Source organism: Cheilinus undulatus, linkage group 6 (genome assembly GCF_018320785.1).
Source record: "Cheilinus undulatus linkage group 6, ASM1832078v1, whole genome shotgun sequence".
NCBI classification, from domain to species: domain Eukaryota; kingdom Metazoa; phylum Chordata; class Actinopteri; order Labriformes; family Labridae; genus Cheilinus; species Cheilinus undulatus.
This window is the reverse complement of record NC_054870.1, coordinates 5,756,069-5,776,438: the sequence shown is the minus strand read 5'-3', so window position 1 is coordinate 5,776,438 and position 20,370 is coordinate 5,756,069. Positions and strand designations below refer to the sequence as shown.

At 39.7% G+C, this 20,370-nt stretch overlaps 1 protein-coding gene across 9 annotated transcripts in view; it reads right to left on the bottom strand.

Moving 5' to 3' along the window:
- Window positions 1–5,525: 5,525 nt before the first annotated feature.
- gbf1 (golgi brefeldin A resistant guanine nucleotide exchange factor 1) overlaps window positions 5,526–20,370 on the bottom strand; it is a 148,996-nt gene continuing 134,151 nt past the window's right edge. For 7 of the 9 annotated variants that reach the window (XM_041788730.1, XM_041788736.1, XM_041788737.1 and 4 more), the window contains 8 exons: window positions 18,523–18,743; window positions 17,318–17,468; window positions 16,793–16,923; window positions 13,738–13,839; window positions 13,221–13,334; window positions 12,725–12,902; window positions 12,421–12,609; window positions 5,526–8,924 (listed from right to left, as the gene is read on the bottom strand). In XM_041788730.1, coding sequence (XP_041644664.1) covers window positions 8,671–8,924; window positions 12,421–12,609; window positions 12,725–12,902; window positions 13,221–13,334; window positions 13,738–13,839; window positions 16,793–16,923; window positions 17,318–17,468; window positions 18,523–18,743 — 1,340 coding nt within the window. In that variant the 3' untranslated portion in view covers window positions 5,526–8,670. The remainder of the gene's footprint in view (window positions 8,925–12,420; window positions 12,610–12,724; window positions 12,903–13,220; window positions 13,335–13,737; window positions 13,840–16,792; window positions 16,924–17,317; window positions 17,469–18,522; window positions 18,744–20,370) is intronic. The other 2 variants (XM_041788734.1, XM_041788739.1) reach the window with 1 other exon arrangement.

Sequence of the window (20,370 nt, the reverse complement as noted above, 5' to 3'; positions counted from 1 at the left end):
TGGCTCTGACTGTGGTTCGCTGGAGTCCCAAAGCCTTGGAAATGACTTTGTAACCTTTTCCAGACTGATAGATTTCAATCACTTTGTTTCTCATTTGTTCTTGAATTTCTTTAGAATGATGCATTTCTTTTAGAGATCTCGTAGCTTTGTCTGACAGCTTCAGTGATTTCTTCATTCAGCGAATCTGGTGGTAATCAGGCCTGGGTGTGGACTGTGAAATTGAACTCAGCTTTCAAAGAACTGTGGTTAATCAGTTAACTCATGGTTTAACAAGGGGGGGAATTACTTTAATTACATAGGGCCAGATAGGTTTGGATTCCCCCCCTTAATAAATAAAATGATCATTTAGAAACTACATTTTTGGTTGTGATAAATATGCAAAAAATCAGGAATCAGAAAGGGGAAATACTTTTTCACAGCACTGTACTCAAGTGGAGCCAGGCCTTAAATCAGCCTGGAGGTAAGAAAAACAGCACAGAGACCAGGATAACTCTTTCTTTACATTATATTTATTACATAGTAAAAAGTACTTTACCTTGCATTTATATATACACATTATATTCATGTAGTTTCCTGTTCAAGCAAGAATCAGCTCCTGATAAATGAGGAAGAGTCCCATACAACAGTAAACACACAGACGGTCTCATGTTGGTGGCTCTATAAGGCTGAAGTGTTGTAGACTGACACTGTATGTACAGTAAGTATATCAGACTGAAACATCCATGTGTGCTTCCTCAACTCAATAAATAACATTAAAGATCAGTGAGAGCCTCAGGCTCACTCCTCCTCACTCATGGATGCTCAGCTGTCTGTGTACACGTCACTCCAGGTCACATATTTGGCATTAAAACGGTGAAATTAGTCTTCATCAGTTCGTCAGCTTCATGTCATTGTACACAAGGCACAATCAGCATGCAAGAATGCGTCAGCACGTTTATGGAAGCAGAGTGGTAGAGCCGTCAAACAGAACCAGAACTTCATTTAAAACATCTCTGGATTTACAGCACTGAGGGATCTTATTCTGAAACCATCTAAATTTAGAATGCGTTCTGAAATACACTCTTTCTTAATAAAGTCAAAGTTGAGCCAGGGATGCTTTAGGATTTTTCATAAAACGTTGAATAAATGTCCACTGATTAGATTCTGGAGGTCAAAGGTCATGGTCGTTGGGCCTCATGTTAATCACATGCTGATGAAAACATCTCAAGAATGTTTTACTTCAAATTTTATACAAAAGGAGAAAAAAAATATTTCATAGGGTCAAGGTCATTGAAGCGTCACCCCTTGTTTATAAGACCCCCACAAAAGCCCTCCCTTCTGGGGCACAGATGGCCGAGTGGTTAAGGCGCGCCCCGTGTACGCGGACGGGTTCGAATCTGGCCTGAGGCCCTTTACCGCATGTCTCTCCCCCACCCTCGTCCTTGTTTCCGACTCTATCCACTATCCTCTCCTCTATCAAATAAAGGCACAAAATGCCCAAAATAAACCTTAAAAAAAAGCCCCCCCTTCTTTTTAACTCTGGTTAGCCCCAGAGAACTCCACGATAGTCCATTTCCAGTAAGTATAAAGGCAACATTATTTTCTAAACTGACAATGCACTTTAAATGCTGGTAAAATACTTGATTACATGTTTTTAAAGCCAAAGCACAGCTAGGAGATTCAACTCAAATGTTGGCGTTTCATCATTTATTTTCCTAGTGTCATGGTTTAACTGGTGTTGGATTAACTGGTGACACTATCATGGCCCCCGTCCTGTTTATCAGAATTTCTCAGGGTTTCTGTAGCATTCACATTATTTGAGTGATTCATAAAGTACATTTAAAGACATGGATGCTAGGAAATAAATTACAGATGTCTGATCAAAACAAAGTAAACAGTAGCTTATTTTTTTTTCCTATTTTATGTCTCCAAAAAACACTTTTTATAGCATTAATGTCTCTGAAAGCTAAGCGATGGCATTGAAATTCTCTGTGAAAAAATAAGGAGGTAAAGAGTCTCATACATGGTTGTACTTTGGGGTTTCAAACTGGGCCGTGGTGTGACCGAGATTGGGAATTGCTGGTACACCTCAAGAAGAAATTTCCCCACCTGTCTGGTGTGTCTTCACCTTACAAAAATTCAGACTTTATTAACAGTGTTGTAACTACTTACTAAGTTGTGTCTAAGTCAGATGACATTTAGCTGATTCATATGAAAATGAAAAAGGTTAAATTGTGGTCTAGATTGAGATAGAGTGTTTAAGCTCTATACCTTGGTGGTTTGATCATTATTAAACACACTTTTGCTTTAATCAACTATGCTTTAATATTTTTCCAGTTGCTCTTATGCAACAAATCACTGTCACCAGGCCATGAACTCATATCTACGTTTTTCATGATTTTAAATAGATCTAGTTTTCATTTATCAGTGCTATTGGTCACCCTCTACATCTGCCGGTAGGTTTCAGACATTTTTAACCAATATAAAGTATCTAAAAGATGCTAACTATGACCATTCAGTGCTAAATTATTTTAAAAATAATTCTTTTTTCTTTCTTTCAGTTTTTAAAGTGGTGATTTGGAGATAGGAGGTCATAGCACATCGGCAGTGAAATGTGATTGGTCGATCCAACCTTGGGTGCTGTTCCATTGGGTATGACTGGGCTAAACTACACCATGGTGTAATTGCTCTCTCTTCCCGCTGGTCTGCGTTCACATTAGCAAAATTGCAAGCTCACTTGCTCACAGTCTGACACAGCCTGTTGCACATTGCTGGTTTGAGCATTAGCCAAGAAGAACAAAGAAGAAGTAGTCACAATGGCAACCTCTCATGTCATGAACTTAATGACGATTATTGATGTTTCTTAGGAGAAGGGACAGCAGATGACTGAAGGGTCAGCACTTGAAAATACCCTTTTAAGTTCTTCTAATTCTGGGTAACAGGAAGAACATCTGATATACAGGAAGCTTGTTATGTGTTGCAGGTAAAACCTTCACAATAAGACGAATAATCCTGGTTTTCTGGGAAGCCGTTTGTCTTATTGTGAAGGTTTTACCTGCAATATGCCACAAGCTTCCTGTGTATCAGATGTTCTTCCAGCTGTATTCACAATGCTGAGGAAGACTATTTGTCACGCCTCATTCGTTGTGTCTTTTGAACCCAGAATGAAAAGAACTTGAAAGGACATTTTCAAGACCCTTCAGTTTGTCTGTCGTCGTTTTTGGTAGTGCATCTTAAGACGATGGATCATTTTAGTGTGCTCTTATTTTACCTTGTTTTAAGAGACGCGAGATGACCATTGCCTTTGCAGCTCTACTTGCTGACAACTGGCGTTCACCTGTAAGGTGAGTCATAACAGATCAACTGTTGGCTACATTCTCATGATTTCCACCGTGCATTAAGAAAACTGCAGACTTTCACAGCCCAAAGAGAGGTTCAATCAAGACATCAGATCATGTTCTGCTCTGTGGTTTGGATAGAAAATCACAGAATCTAAAGGATTTTAAAAAACAGTCTAAAATAAACGGCTGAAATTTCTGTGGCACATGAAAAGTGATGATGGTTTCCAAGACAAAACTCTCAGTGCTGTAAATCCATTGATAGTTCTGTTTAAACGTGAAATAATCCTTAGTTTTAACCCTCTACAGCCAGGGTTAACCCTACAGCAGCCTCCATAGTGTCCCGGTGATATGGTCAGTTATCAGTCACATGTGGAGCTCCTCAGGCTCTGGGGGGGTTTATCATGAGTGGACTGATCTGCACAAGCATAAAATGACACCAAACATCATCATAAAGCATAAAAGTCACTATTTGGATCTCTAATAACTCTCTTTTTTACAGCGAACCGGGCTCACGGCTCACTCGGATATCTACATGTAGGAATGTTGGAGACGAGGTGCTTTAGGGGGCACCTGAAACAGAATTCACATTTGTGTGAAGTTTCGCAGCAATAATAGCTCCATACACGTGCACACAATCCTCCATGTGGTCATAGAAAACAAACGGTACCTTAAATCAAAGCTGAAGTTTGTGATGTAGGGCCAAAGCTCATGAAGAATGACAGAGAAATCATCAGTCGAGGACAGAGTCAGTTAGACAGAAGCTAACGGGACTCTAAATGAATGTTTCTGTACAGTTTTACTCAGCTGTGGTTAGTTTAACTGATCTGTTTAGACTTTTGGATCATTGACTATTGAATGGTTAACATGCAGTACCTTATATCCTAATAACTAACATGTCGCTGCATGTAATCTCTACCTTATATGAAACGTCAGTGCGGGATGAAGCCATGAGGTCCGCCTGCTGTTGTCCAGTTAAGGTGAAGGTGGAGAGTCTGCTGCCATTCAGGTAAAGGGTTTATCCTTCACATTTCTTCTTCTAATGATGAAATAGAGACCAGCCTCTATCTTTTATACCACATTTTAGTCACGTCCAACATCAGGCTGATTTTGACCTGATGCTGAAGGAGTAATTCCAGCCTCACATATGAAAACTCACACATATTTCAACCACTTTCAGAAGCCTTTTCAATCAGATTTTAACGCGATGATGAAAACATAAATCAAGACTTGGATTATCCTTCAAAGCCTTCTTTACTGAATCACTGATGTAAATTTGTATTTTTAGGTATCAGTCTAAGAGAGCCTGTTTACACTTTGCATTGACATGGCAGTAATCCTTCATGCTTTGTGTGGACAAACCTCAGTGTGTGCTAAAAATACTTCCATATCTGAGAGCTCAGACTCCATACAGAGGTGGTCTGGGAGAGTTTTAAAGGCCACATGTTTTACCCTTTTAAGACAAGTTTATATTGGTCTCAGAGGTCCCCAAACATGCCTGTGAAATTTGTTTCTAAAAAAAGTATTGAATTTTTGCATGTCCAAAATCTCTGTTTCAGCCCTGCTAAGAATGAGCTGTTTCTGTGTCTGCGGCTTTAAATGTTAATGAGCTGTCTAACTCCACCCCTGATTCCCCCCCTCTCAGAAAATGGATGTGGCTTCATGGGGTGCTTCTCATTACAAAGTTTTGTCCATCCTCGCCTCCTCTCTCCTCAACTGACCCGGAAACTGTCCTCCCTCCGCCATGATGAAGGATCTTCCAATTCCTTAAATGTACCTGGAGGAGGCGAGGATCGAGGAAGGAAACAGCTCCTGGAGGAGCGTTGAGCGAGGAAGCACTGTTGTATCCTCCACAGAAGTCTTTTTACCAAAGGTGCAACATGATTGGTTTGGAGGTGCAGCACCTGCCAGAATAGCCACACCTCTGCACGGTTCATGACTGTTTATATTCTTACAGCACGTATTTTCTTGAAATAAAACCCTTAAACAAAGATAGATTAAATAATAAATAAGTTTATGCTTTAACTTTATACAGGATGATATAATCTGACAGAATTTCGGCCTCACTAAGGCAAAAGTTTATTGTTCCTATCTAACCGAAAAAAATCAACAAACTCACAGAGCAGTGTGGTGGATTATTGATCAGATTACAGATTATGTGGAAGAGAGCCTCAGTTATCAGCTAATAAAAATGGATCTGTAGGCTAGATAGATGAGGATATTAACAACAATTTAATGGTTGAGTTTATAAACCAAAGTAATTCCACTGATAATCAGATATATAATATAAAGAATGCTTTTCTTAATACATTTTATTGCTAATTTTTTGTTATCATAAAGGTTTTCTAAATGATTTAAATACGGGTCTGCTAATGTTTGGGCTGTGAGGGTGAATCAGCTGATCATCAGTACATGATGTCACTCAGACTGACGCTGTGAAGGATTTCTCATTCACTAAGTTGTGCCTCCTCTCTCCACCTGTCTCTTCCTTGCATTTCTCTTTCAGTTCCTCACTGGGGGGAGCTAAGACGCGAGGAAACGACACGAACGGAGGAAGGAAGGAAACCAAAATATGAAATGAGAAAGACCTATAGATGTGGCTCTCCTGATCCTCCTCCCAGCTGTCAGCTCAGAGGAGGATTGGAACTTTCTTCAGTTGCGAGAAGGGGCAACTGAACCTGGGGATGGTGCTAACTCCCCACATGACATCATGAGGGGAAAATCTGACACTGGCTTGTTTCAGCACATTTCCTAAAAGGTGGAGAAGGGGGGAAGTTCTGAGTTTTCGGGGGCTTGTGGACAGGCCAGGGGCACATATCTTTGTTAGAAAAGCCTGAAAAGGTGTATTTTGCAAAATATGTGACCTTTAACTTCAGCACCTATTCTTAATCAAGTCTCAGTCTTTAGATTAAAATACCCTTTAGTTTTAGTCACATTTAGTGACTCTCTTTAAAGTTTATTTCTAGTCGACAAAAAAATCCATTTTAGTCCAGTTTCAGCCAATAAAAGTCCTTACATTAGTCAAAGTCTAATTTTATTAGGTATTTAAAAATAAATAGAAATGTGAAACACCCACATTAATGCACAAACAATACTCTTATTATTTGAACATACCTCTAATGCTCTCCAACTTTTCCTCGTCTTTAAAACATTATTTGCATGGTAGAGAAATATGGATTTTGAACATTCAGCAGTTGAGCACTAACATTTAAGTCGAATTTTAGTCCTTGATGAACTGACTTTTCCTTAGAAATTTTTATTTAGCCAGTCTCAATCTAATCTTCCAAATGGAAAAAAGGAAGTTTAACATTTTCAGAGTCAGAGTTTAGTTACTGAAATAAACGCTGGTCTGGGATGCCTTCATCTGGACTAGACTGGTTGTGTAGCTGCAGCACACGCTGGCATGCATTAAACCCACATCAGTTGATTTGATCTGCTGTATTCTGCTAGTAAACAAACATGATGGCTTTATTTATGTCATTCCAGCCAGGCTCAGAGACTTGCCTCTTTTTAGAGATCTAGATTATTTGGCTCAGCTTATAGGAAGAGTTGGTTTTCAGGGCAGATGATCAATGTTAGATTTTTGCCGATATTTCTGCACTCATTTTAGCCGATTCTGACACCGACATATCCACACTTATTCACTGTAAAGAACACCAAGTGTCCCCTGTGCAAACAGAGGCTGGGAGTGGTTTTACATGTAGAGTTTCAGTCACAGTGTTCATGTTTGAAGTCTGATGGTACATTCCTATATTATGCTGACATTTAAGGCTGATAAATGACTTATGCTGCTGACATATTGGCTGTAAAAAGAGGGCATGTTTTAATTTCTGCTGAGACCGATTTCATACTGATAATATCATGCACCCCAAGTTTTCAGCTCCTAAACAGCTCTTATACCATACCATTTTCTGTTTTAAGTCCTTTAAAACATCAACAAAGCTCTTAGAACCAGCTTGTACCTGAACGACACACATCACTTCTCTGTTTAAAATAAGTGTCTCAAACTGCGTACTGGTTTGCATAAATCACAATCCCGTAATGCTGCACAATTAACCTAGTTTCTATCAGACGTCAGGCTGTGCAATTAAATAATCACATGAAAGGCTGCATCTTAAATTTTCAGATCATAAAATCCTACAGAAAGGCCTTTAAGTTTACAATAGTTCCACTGCTGACCTTTGTAGAAGGACCTTAATTTTCTGGAAAAGGAAAAACTTTAATTTTTGGAAAATATAATCAAATAATTTTGAAAGCAGCACTGTCAAAACTTCAGGTTTTGTACTTTTTATGCAAGCTACTATTAGTATGTTTTAGTTGAGAAATACACACTTCTGATCTATCATTCTTTTCTGTGTTGTCCTTGATAACCAAGCAAATAGACTCATGATACCATTTATGGATTACAGCATAATCATTAATTGAAATGGTATCCAGTATAATTGCACATTTTAACCAAATCCTGCAGCAAACCAGCACCCCATAAGATTTATTAGTTAAACAGTATATCACTGTTTACTTTAAATGCATGTTCAAGCTAAAATGAGGGAGAAAAGCTGTTAAAAAGTCTCAGCCAGCCTCTTAGCTCATGTCTTGGGTGTCCCAGCATGCTGAGTGCAGTGAAGTTGCTGGATAGCAGTATCTTTTTTCATGGCATTTCTCTCTTTGTTGTCATAAACAGGCTTGTAAAGGAAATGGGTAAACACCTTGTAGTAAAAGGTCTGATTGAACTCAGAGACGACACATGACGAGCGAGGCTAGGTGGACGTAAATGAGCCACAGTGAGCCTCAGTGTGTGGAGGTTGTTATTTGTAAACCAGGCGAGTGAATTCTGATATCAGGTCACCACTGGAGACATATTATTCATGCAAAGTGTGAATATGCAAACTAAAGTGCAGAAAACTTGGTATCTGATTATCCAGCATGGATGATAATGCTAAATGTAAACAGGCTCTGATTTATTTTAGGTATTAACTTTAAAATGTTCATAAATCTCCTCTCTGGCTTTTGTTTCTCCCACTAGAGTTTCAGCCCTGGCCCTCAGAACTATCCGCTAGTTTTAGATCTAAAGTCATCAGTCTCTAGTGTTTCCTCCACTGAATACCGGGACATGATGCCACGAAGTCTGCATTCAAGAACAATAACAAAAGGTACCCCACTGTTATCTTCCTTCACCAGTCTCATATGCTGAGTTTGTTTTTTCCTTCAAATGCGGTGTAATATTTATCTATCTTGTACATAAAAAATCGTTTCTCTAGCAGCTTATGGCGTTGAATTCTGATGTGTCCAGTCGTTCTGAGGTTGGAGGTCTGGCATCGTGACAGGGCGGTGGAGGTGGATCGGGATACTTCTCTTATTTGACCTCATCAGAGGGGCTCGTAGGTCTAGGTCCGGGCAGCAGCGGTACAGGAGACGTAGCCTCGATGAGGGCGGGGTTCAGGATGATTGGCAGGGACATTGGCGGGACTCCCACCTGAAGTGGAGAGGCGAGCGGCTGGAGGATGAGGGGGGACTGGCTCAGAGGTGAGGAAGCCTGAGTGTGGGACGTGGTTAACGGGACCGGGATGGGGGACATGGAGGGAGGGACTGGAGACGATCGGTCTGATCCTGAAAAACAGAAATAAAAACAACATGGATGATTTAGAAAGATTTCCTCATTTAACACCAGATATAGCTTTAGTCAAGGAAGACTAGCAGACAAATAATAGAACAAACTGCATACAACTCAGGGTTTTTCCTGGCTTAAATTGAGGCAGAGGTGGTTCTGATCATGTGTACTCTGACCTTTCTAGGGAGATGCAGGGGCAGACGCCCCTGTGAGAAAAATGTGTACATTTTAAAAGTATTAACAACAATCTAGTACACTTTGAGAGCAAAATTAAGAGGCTAAATCTATGAAAAATGTTTCTCTTTTTTACAGTTTGTGCATCTGATTTTTACCTGTTTCTTAGTCTGACTTCCTGATAAACGTTTCTGAAGAAACCAGTTTTATCCCAAAAAAACTCTTATTAACATTAAAAAGCTTTTTTAAGTCTTTCTCTAATAGATGCTCAATTTTATGGCCATATAAATCAGTAACTGTCAACTAAAAAAAGTCATATGACCTGCATGACCATCTCTGTTTTTAAATGAAACTTATTTCCGCCAGAAAATTGTTTATCACACTCTTTATTTAATTTGACCTTTTTTCCCTCATATATGCTGGAATGTTTTTTAAAGTTTGTTATCATATTAATTTTTAATTATATATTGTATTATATTATCTAGCTAAATAATATGTGATTTAATTTCAGGGTTAAGTTCATGTTTTATAAGAACCATCACTCTGTTTACTCCTCTTTGCTTAATAATGTATTTTTCATAAGAAATCAATAAAACTGAGAAATTTCATGAAACTGCAGCTTCTGCCTGGGGGAAATATGAAATTTATAACAAATACAAACAATCAGTAACTGTTTAGTTCAGCTGTGGCTTCGCATTTTTTACGCCATTGAGACAAAGGGTAAACAATATGATTGTTAGCATTCAAGCTAGCGGTGATAAATGATGGTGATTGGATTAAAATGGATAAAAAAAGTGTTCAATGTTGGGTTTACTGGTGTGAATCTCATGGATTAAAGTTCTCTGTCGCCATGACAGATTTCCGTCATCTGGAAAATGCGAGGGGGAAAAACTACTTTTTTGTTGTGGTCCCAATTAAGGCTATCCTATCTAATCATGATATTAAATGACGCTGCTTTCAACAAATACAGCTAGCCAGAGCCTTAGTTTTAGCCAATCAGAGGCAGAGCAGGGCAGGTCGTGCTTGCCAATGCTCGGTGGGCCCAGGCGCGAGAATGATTGTTTTGCAAGATCATCAGAAACTGGCGAAACTTAACATGGATGGAATGGTCTAACGTTATCTGTGGAAATATATTACTAAACGATGACAGCTGATTGGTACTCTGAGAGCAGCTTCTATGGTAACAGTGCAGCAGTGCGGTGAATCTCTGCAAGAAAGAGAGAGACAGGAGTCTTTCTCTCTCTTTCTCTCCCTCCCTCCTTTCTCTCTCATTCTCCTCTCTGGACTCTGTGCACTGAGGTCAGGTGAAATAGGGCTCAGATCAGGTTTTGTGAACAGGCTGCTGTTTTATTGAATAGGTTGAAAACATTGAAATTACATAAAAGCAAACTAACAGAAAAAATGTTCAAAATCGCCCTCTTCCTTTAAACTGCTATTGGTCTTGAGAATCTTAATAGTGTAGGTGAAAGTCTTTTTAAAACTCTGATGCTTCATTAGAGAACAGTATACTGTATACATGCCCTTGGGCTAAGAGCATGTACACAGTATACTCCTTTTTACATGAAAACCTTTGGGGAGTGACTGATGGGCAGAAAAAAGGCTCTTAAATGTGTGGCGTGGTGGGTTGATGGTTGGGTAATATGATTTGGTGTCAAAAAAAAAATTCAGTCAAAAGATTTTGTTTTTTGCTTTAATGCCTGGGATCTATTTACTAAAGTTCCCAAAAGTCACAAATGTTCCAGGCTCGCTGAAAATACTGCTGCAAGAGATTCAAAGGCATCAACAGCAACAATGGAAAGGCCCAACTGCTAGCTCCATGAGGAAAAACCAGTCTAGAAGGTGTTTTAACGATCACATTCAGAGAAAAACTGTCACACAGACACCATTCTTTGCTGCTGCAGTGGGTCCTTTGATTCTTCTTCGCTGCCTAAAAAATGGTAGCGCTTGCATGAAGTATTTTCCGGCAGTGAAGAAGAATTGATTTTAGGTTTATAGTGCTAACATTTAGCGTTTAGCAAATGAAGAAAAATATAAAGTTAAACTAAACCATGCTGATGAATAAACTTGTACTTGCTGATATCAACACCTGCATTTTAAGCAGTAGCAGATGTATTTCTTATACTGGTAACCGAATCGGAACGACTCTAACCTTGATGATTTAAAATATCCTTGTTAAGTCATGAAAATTTGAAAAAGAGTCAAAATAATTAGATAAAAAGTCAGGAATGTGAAAAAAGGGATTAATTTGGTTTTTTATTTCATAGTTTCAATTCTGCATCTAACAATTATGACTTAAACTTAGGATTTTTACTTTTTATTTAAATTTTTGCCCTTTTTGGGTTCACAATTTTAAATTTAAAGTCATATTCTGACCTTTTATAGTCACTATTTTAAATTTGATTTCACATCTTGACCATTTTAACTCCTACCTTTGACTTTTAATCACATATTTTTGCCTTTTAGCTTTAGGATTTCAGATTTTTACCCATCTTTTGACCTTTAAAACATGACTGTGACTTTCTATTTAATATATCTGTATTTTAAAAACATCATTTTGACATCTAATTTTGTATTTTGACCTTTTCAACGAACAAGTTTGAATTTTATCTTAGATTTTGAGTCTTTATACTTATCATTATTACTTATTAAATCTCAAGATCATTTACCACTTTTTTCCCCCCACAATTTATGACCAGTTGAAAATGAGGTTGACAGTTAATGGTTAAACGTTGCACTGTTAATTTGGGCAGCTATTTTTAAATTTCAGTCTCAGTCTTTCTCTTTAGATTACATGCCTTTTAGTTTTAGGCATATTTTTGTAATTTCTACCCTTTTTAGTTTTAGTCAACTCAAAACATTTCAGTCTAGTTTTAGTCAATAAAAAGTCCTCACATTTTAGTCTTTACTTGTAGTCCAAGCACATATTCTCTTACATAAATCTGGTAGCAGATCATGGTAGTGTGCTTTATACACCTTGGGTCCCTGCTTTCTACAGCGGAGAAGCGAAAGAGATACAAATGCATTGTATTTTGACGGATTTACCTACAGCGCACGAAAACTACACTCTTTGCCAGTTTTAGTTATCAAAGATCTATTTTTGGCTAGTCTTAGTCTTTCTCATGGAAAAAAGGCTGCCCACAAACATTTTCAGTCAGAGTTTTAGTCGACGATATTAACACTGAAATGTTGACCCTGTTAGGTCCTCAGGTTAGACCTGCTGTCCCCTGCTGTGACTGAGTTGACACCCCTGCTAAATCCTCCTTTACCAAGTAAACATGCCTGTTTATAGATCAGTTTTGCTGGGCTGTGTCTGTGTTTTACCGTTGGCACTGGCTGGTTGGGGCTCCTGTGGGGACCCGGGCCTACTGGGGGTCTTGGTCTCTGCTGGAGCAACTGGGGCTGGTACTGGGGAGGGTGGGTGGGCAGGTGGTGGTGAAGCCTGAGGGGAAGGAGGCCGGCCTGCTGGAGGTGTCGGCTGAACGGGCTCAGCTGGAGGACTGGGCACTGGATCTAGAACAGAAGCACCAATTAACATGAACCCCGCTGCCATGGCACTTGTGGTCACTGTGATGAACATCAGAACGGGAAACTAAGAAAAGCAGCTAAAAGCTCGTCTGCCGTGTACCTGGTATGACCGTCTGTTTGAAGAGCTCCTCTCTCAGGTGAGGCAGGAAGCATACGATTCGCTCCCACGTTATTTCCCACAGGTCTGAGTATCCGGTCCTGGAGTCGGCGCTGTGGAAGATCCCTGCGGTGTCCATCACCAGCAGCATGTTCTTCAGAGACTCTGGGATTGCCTCCAACTATGAACACAAACATGGAGGAAGTCAGTGCCAGCTTCAGCCTGGAAAATGTGATCTCTCTTTAACAACATCAGGCAATAATGTCCTTTTTTAATTAAACAGTCCTCCTTATTTTCACCTAAAAAATAAATTTCATGGTTTTTAAATATATAAAGTCAACTTCCTTCAGCTGTGGAACGGACCATTAAGGCTTTAAATTGATCAATGTACAAGGAAAACACCAAAAAATGTGTTACATGGAAGAATTTGAGGTCCCCACAGGATTAAACCTGCTATAAATCAGCTTTCTAACACTGTTTGTCAGTGTCAATGGCTCACCAGTAAGTCACTGGATCCTGCATGCATGTACTTGTCCATGAAGTCCAGGATGGTGAGCCAGAGAGCAGCAAAGGTTGGCAGAGACAGCAGAGGAGAGAGATGCTGGAGGAATACCTGGACAGAAACAATCACACATCAGACACTCATCTAAAAAAATAAAAACTTTTATTAGACATCTAGGGGAATGACAGCCTCGCCTCTTGACTTTGGGTAATGGCATCCTCTTTCTCCTCTACACTTTTTATTGCACTAAGTTTTTAATGGCTTCTCTTGCCTGGCTGTTGTCTCTTTTTGTTTTTGCTCCTGACCTGACGCACCAGATAGACCATTTCACTAACATATTAATGACATGGGAGATATTTCACATCCAACCCGGATAAGAACAAGACTTGGAGGGTGACAGACTTGGACTTGGACAAAATTCACATTGATTATTGGTCAATCAGAGCCCATAATGATAGTTTCCTCATGTTTATTAGCCGTCTGTTTTGAGTGTTTTCTGTGTGCTAATCTGAACCTTGGACAGCAGCGTGCAGGCTCTCATCCTGGTCTCCTCCATCCCGCCCACGTCTGCTGGACTGATGTTGTCGAGAAGTTTAGTCAACAGAGGGAAGAGCACCTAAAACACAAAAATACAAAATCACAGATTACCAACAAGCTCTAAGAATTATTTGAAAAGAGCAATGAAGACCCAGGTCCTGAAAACCAAGCAGAAAAATGATAAGTGGAGATTAAAAACAAAAAAAAAAGACCAATTTAGGGTAAACTATGGTCTGTAGACATAACCAGTGGCAGATCTAGCAATTTCAGGGCCCAAGGCGAACACAGGCATGGGGGCCTTCCATGTCTATTGTAATCCATCCATCCATTATCTGCACTGCTCATTCCGGGGGGCTGCAGCCTATCCCAGCTGTCAGTGGGCGAGAGGCGGGTTACACCCTGACCTGGCCATCAGTCAATCACAGGGCTGACAGGAACCAGGAACTCTCACACTCACACCTACGGGCAATTTAGAGCCAACAATTAACCTTGCAAGCACGTTTTTAGACTGAGAGGACATGCTCCACACAGGAAGGCCCTGGCTGGGAGGCGAACCAGGAGCCTTCTTGTAGTGACCCCTGCAGAGCCGTGCAGCCCTCCATGGTAATCCCCTTTTTAAATTCTTTTTTTATTAGAACTGGATTTTAAAAAAACAATACAATCACTATAGAAACTATGAAATGTATTTTTATGTATATCTGTGACCTTAAAGTGTAATATATTCTATTTTTAAATTATTTTTCCTTCAATCATCTAGTGTTTTCAAAATTTAGTTTTTATTCTGTTCATTGTTACTTTGCTGTGACATTTTAGTTTAGAGACTTAATGGAGCTGTTTTCACATGTCTGATCATATTCGAGTTAAAATTTGATGCAAGACAAACTAAAAACGACTGTTTATGAATGTTTTACATAGAAATATCCAGACGTATTCAGAATGTCTATGTGGAGACTCCAAATGGACATCTGGTGACAAAATGACATTAGAAATAATGAATGTGAAGTTTTCATGATTATTTCAAAGAAAACTATTTGTTCCATTTTGGATTTTTTTAAATTGTTGGTCATGGTTTACCAACTAAAACCTCATAAAGTGACAAACATGACTCAGCAAACAGGCCACAGGGTCCTGTGTGTGCACTTGTTTTGTTCCTTGGCATCTCTAAGACACTGAGAGGGAGAATTTTCTTAAATACACCACCCCTATTATAATAATAATAACAACTTTATTTTTATAACACTTTTAAAAACACGGGTTAACAAAGTGCTTTGACATGTGCAGAGGCAAATAGAAGAATAAAGCAACAAAACCCAAACAAAAGACAAGAAGACAGAAACATGACATGCAAAAACACTGAAAGAATCTAACCAAAAATATGATTGAGATAATAATTCAACAACATCAAAATACATCCAAACCAAGATGTCATGTGATGCCATGCAAACTAAGACATCACGGACATCATCAGGATAAAGGCAAGACATTGACATCAAGTATCATAAAAACAATATGAACCCAGGCAATGCAGGAACCCAGCTACACAGGCTGAGACCAAGAGGACCAAAATTTAAGATGTGAGAGATTTAAGGAGAACCAAAGAGGAGTAAAAACAGGCAGTAAAGTCTAAACAAAGGGGCAAAAACAGACAAATTGTGATAAAACAAACTCTAAAGCTGTAAAGGTAGTAAAATGGATAAATACAATAGCGAAAGTACACAAAAGGGAAGCAATAAAGAGATAAAAGCAATACAGTGAGGAAGACAGTAATGATTAAAAACAGCCAAAGATGCAAAGAAATAAATGAGGTTCACAGGGAGTATGGTGGAGTACGAAATCACATAAAAACAAGTCTATAAAAATGAGTTTTAGAAAATGATATAAAAGATCTCACTGTTTCTGCATGCCTAGGTATGACAAACAGATAATCAAACACATATGTCACATCAGCAGTATTTTCTTTTTTTATTGAAAATAGTTAGCACTAGTTAAAGGGTTTTTTTAACCTTTCAAAGCAGATGGATTCACCCGTTTATGTGTTTCTCACTGGCGAATCCATCTAGCAAAGCTCCCATCTGAACCATTTGAGGCCAGTGCAATTATGGCAGAGGACATTAGCATGGATGCTGCTAAAGCGCCTGTTTTATCAGAGCTTGACGACATTTCTTCGTTAAAAGAAGAACAAAGAACAGCAGTGAGTTGGTTTCTTTTTAAAAATGACAAAAGGCGTGTACTGACATGTCTACGGTTTGCCATTGTTCGTGTTATATGGCCCTTCAACAGTCTATGAACGCACTTCAGTAGCGGCTACGTCACGTGTTTTGTTGCTCTGATTGGCCCGTAAAGATGTGACAGAGCGTTTATCCAATCAGCCTCTGAGTTTTTTTCAAAGGCTCTGCCCTTTCCCAAATGCTGTCTATCGAAGGTTTACCAGATGGATGTGTGAAACAAGGTTAGTTTTTTAATGGGACAAAATGAAGTTACTAGTCTAGTTTGCTGGATCCTTACCTTCATCTGAAACCAGAATTAACCAGATTATTCTGACTTTTTGAAGACTGTATGACAGAGAAGGCTGACAGCACACACCGTGAGTTTGATTTTTTCTGGTTTTCCTCTAAGAGGCTAGTTTCTGTGGCTGTGTATCTGTGAGTCACTACTGCTGGACTCTGTCAGAATATTTAGATTCTTCTCTTTATAACAGCCTGTGATATCACCAAGTTTGCTTTGTATTATGCCCTTTTTTAAAGATATGTTTTGGGCTTTTTATGTTTTTATTTAGAGAGAGTGGATGGAGTCAGACAGGGATGAGAGAGCCGGGGAGTGTCATGAAGCAAAGGAACCACAGGCCAGGCTTAGGTATATGGGACGCATCCTAACCCCTAAACCATCTGCAACCCCACACTTTTAGTAAGTTTGATAATGTTTTAAATTTCCAAACAGCCAGAATACTGTTACAGGTGAACATAGAGGCAAAGGTCTACTGACACATTTTTATATGTGTCATTGTCCATTTGTCTTTTCCTCATCTTTCTTACCTTATTGAAGCATGATTCCCACTCAGTGGCGTCAAGGGTCTGCAGATCGTGGACCAGCAGCGCCCTCTGGAGGTAGGTGAGGGCCTGCATGCGAACCTGTCGTCTAGCATCACAGCAGAGCCAAGCAATGCCTGGAGCAGGAAATGATACCAAATAAATAGGTTGTAGTGGAGATTTAGACAGATTTAAATGCTGCAATGGGGAAGAAAATCTTTATAAAAATGAAAAAATTTTATAACTCTAAATTCAGACAGATAAATCACATTTTTGGCTGAATTTAGAGGAACTAACCCCCCTCTACCACTTAAAAACAAAGGTATGTACATCAATATTTAAACATAAATATGTTAATATATTTGAAATGCTTTCAAGAAATATTCAAATAACTATTAGGTTTTATAATTTTGCAGTTCTGGTCACTCCAGCCTTTGAAAAATGCTTTCAACACTGAATAATAATAACAATTATTCATTTCATCTGCTAAAATGGCCAAACTTTAATCTCAGTCATCAAAGAGGTGTCTACCTTGCAGCAGTGGGCACCAGCAGCTGGTCCACAGAGTCTGGGAGTCAGCCTCGATCTTCCTGCCTGCAGCCTCTAGATGGCGCTGCTCCTCTGCCCAGGAGCTGTAGATGCTGGCGGCTCGGGTGTGCAGAGTGTGCATCAGGTCTAACAGCTGCACGGCCACAAAAACCGACACAGGTGTTAACATCTACAGGTAACGTATTTATGCTCATGGCCAATTCCTTTAGTTGTTTAAATTTCTATAACCTTTAATTTTTGATCCAATCAGAGTCCAGATTAGCTGGTTGTTAAATTATGTAGCTTTCTACTCATTATTGTAGTCATGAGTAGACAATTTAGTTTGATTTGAGGTGCTTTTTACAGATTATCTGGTCTGAAAGTTTACCGTCAACAGTCATAAAACTCCCTCTCACAGCATCAATTTAAAGGACATTTCATTTTCATCTGATAAAGACATAAAGAGAACATTAAACCCTTTTAAATGATAGATTCTCCCTCTTCTAGATAAAGCCGTACACAGAGTGAAATTTAATGTGATTATTCAGAAGGGAAAACAAGGGTTCACAGCATAAAAGAAAGGATTATACCAGTGTTTTATTTCTTGTTTTGGGGATGATGTAGACTTTTTATCGTAAGTGATCTATTAGTCCTAGTACTAGTCCCCCATCTTCTTGGAAAAAGGTTGTTAACAAACATTTTTCCTCATAGTTTCTGTTTATAGTCTTTTTATGCTGTTTGGTACACTTTTTAAGTTGGATAGTTTGACTGTTAATAACATTACAAAAACACTGGTATTATTCTTTATTGCTCCATCCCCACCCCGGCTGACACCACACAGGACCACTGGGACACAATCAGGACGGGTGCAATAATCAGCTTAAACAATGACATCAATCTGTCTTTCAATGTGACAGCTGTTGGTTTAGCTTCACTGAAACATCTTCACTGTCTTCATCATCCAAACTCACACCCGTCCTAAATGTTCATTTGAGAGCCAAAGCCATGCTTTCCCAAAAACGTCTTGATGCCACGGCCACTTCTTTCTCCATTGCCATGTCTAAGGTATGTGACTTTAAATCTTTGGTTCCTTCATGGACTAATTTAAAACTAAATAATAAAAGCCTGTGGATGAATCGAGACGTTTTTGGGATGGCTGAGCTCGAATCAACAGAAGAGAGAAGGGTAAAGAGTGCCGTTGTACTTACATCCTGACTAACCTGTAATGACACCGTGTGGTAGCTGGCGGGGACACCTTCGTCCTCCTCGTCGTCGCTGTGGGAGCGGGACGGACGCTGGCTGGATGCCCGGCTGCCGCCTCGCCTCGTGCTACCTCCGCCCTCTTTCTCCCTTCCCCCTGCCTTCCTTCTCACGCGGGACTTGGAGGAGTCGTACTTGTGGCTCTTTTTCTTGTCGTGGTTACGATACCCTGAAGAAGAAAGGAATTAAAATGAAGCTGATGCCCACAAAAGAGATGTTATTCACCTTTATTAAGTACTGCACCAAACCCGTCATTTCCATCAAGTAGTCTGGTTTGGTTCAGTCCAGTCTGTCACAGTAAACCTTTCACTCGAGCAGCAGGTAACTAACAGAACATCACCCAACAACAGGAGCAGTTACAAAGAAGTAAACACAGAGAGTCTGATAAAATCATTTTTCTGTGATCACAGGGGTGGGGAGGTCGAAACACCTGAATATGCATTGAAATTAGGGCAACGTTGGTACGTCTGCTGTCTGCTGTAACATTGGTGGGGCAAATTAGACTATGATGGTAAAGATCTGACTATTGGGGAGCGCAATGGTCTAGGTTATTGATTAAAAACACCTGAGGGTTGTGTTTCCAAAATTTGCATTTTTGTGACAAAACAAGGGAGAAAAACTGTTCAAGAGCTACAGCTAGCCTCTTAGCTCAGTCCTGGACTCCTCTAGACTGCCTTCATCTGACTAGACGAGCAGAAGGAGGTCCTGGGCAAAAAAGTCCATCCTGTAGCCATGGATGATTTGAATCACTTTTAAGATCCCAGCGACTTCCCTCTTTGTATCTGCACATCTACATGCAGCTCAGAGGATTAAATGGGCTCATGCTGCACAGATACAGCAGTTGTTGAGGTGACAGGAGACTTTTATTGCCTTTGCAAATCCTTTCACTGACTCCAACTTGTGTCCATCTGTAAGGTGAGTCACAACAGACTGTTTAGTGACTGGATTCTGATGATTTCCGCCCTTGATTGAGGAAAAATTTGAACAAACCGCAGCGCTGCGGAAAGAAGTTTAGTTTTTATGACGGCATCATAAAGCTGATACGACACTTTGTCCCTTTGTCCAGGCGCGGTTGCATTCACATCTCATCTGAACCGTGCCAGAGTCCACTTGGTTTGCGCACGAGACCATCTCCCCATGTGGGCCCAGGAGTGGTTTGTTTTCGTTTTGCATTCACACTACCAAAACGAACCGGAGTTTGGGCTCCAGTGCACTGGGATCCGGGACCGGGCCCCCAGTGTGAAAGCGCCCTAAGTCATTATTGATCTGGATCTCCTCCTCTCCAGGTTGATCAGTTAACCTGTGGTAGCAATCACTTTTTTTGTAAAGTGTAGGGATTAGAGCCGATGGGTTAGAAATGTTAAGGATAGCTTTAACGGACTAACTTTAATACATTATCGTTAATTCAGAACCGCTGTTCTTTACTTCTGGATTTAAGTGTCTTCAAATGACCCCTAATTACATTTTTAAGGTAATTTCATGTTTCATTTTTTTTTTAATTTCAAGCCAGTTTTCTCTGAAAGAAGGAGTCTGCAGTAGTATGTTTGTATGTTGTATTAGAGAACACTGTAGTTATATCAAGAAACTTCCAGTCAGTGTGGAGAAGGATTAAAAACAAGTGACATTATTAGTGTCATTGTCCTACTCCATTTTAAAATCCATGCAATGGGAACATTTTTAATGCAGTTGACAAAAATAAAATCAGTAAATAAGAACTTTAAAAGTCAAACTATGTATTTCCTATTCCCTGTACTACTAGAGTGCAGCCGTTGTCTGCGCCCCTGGGCGACGTGCTA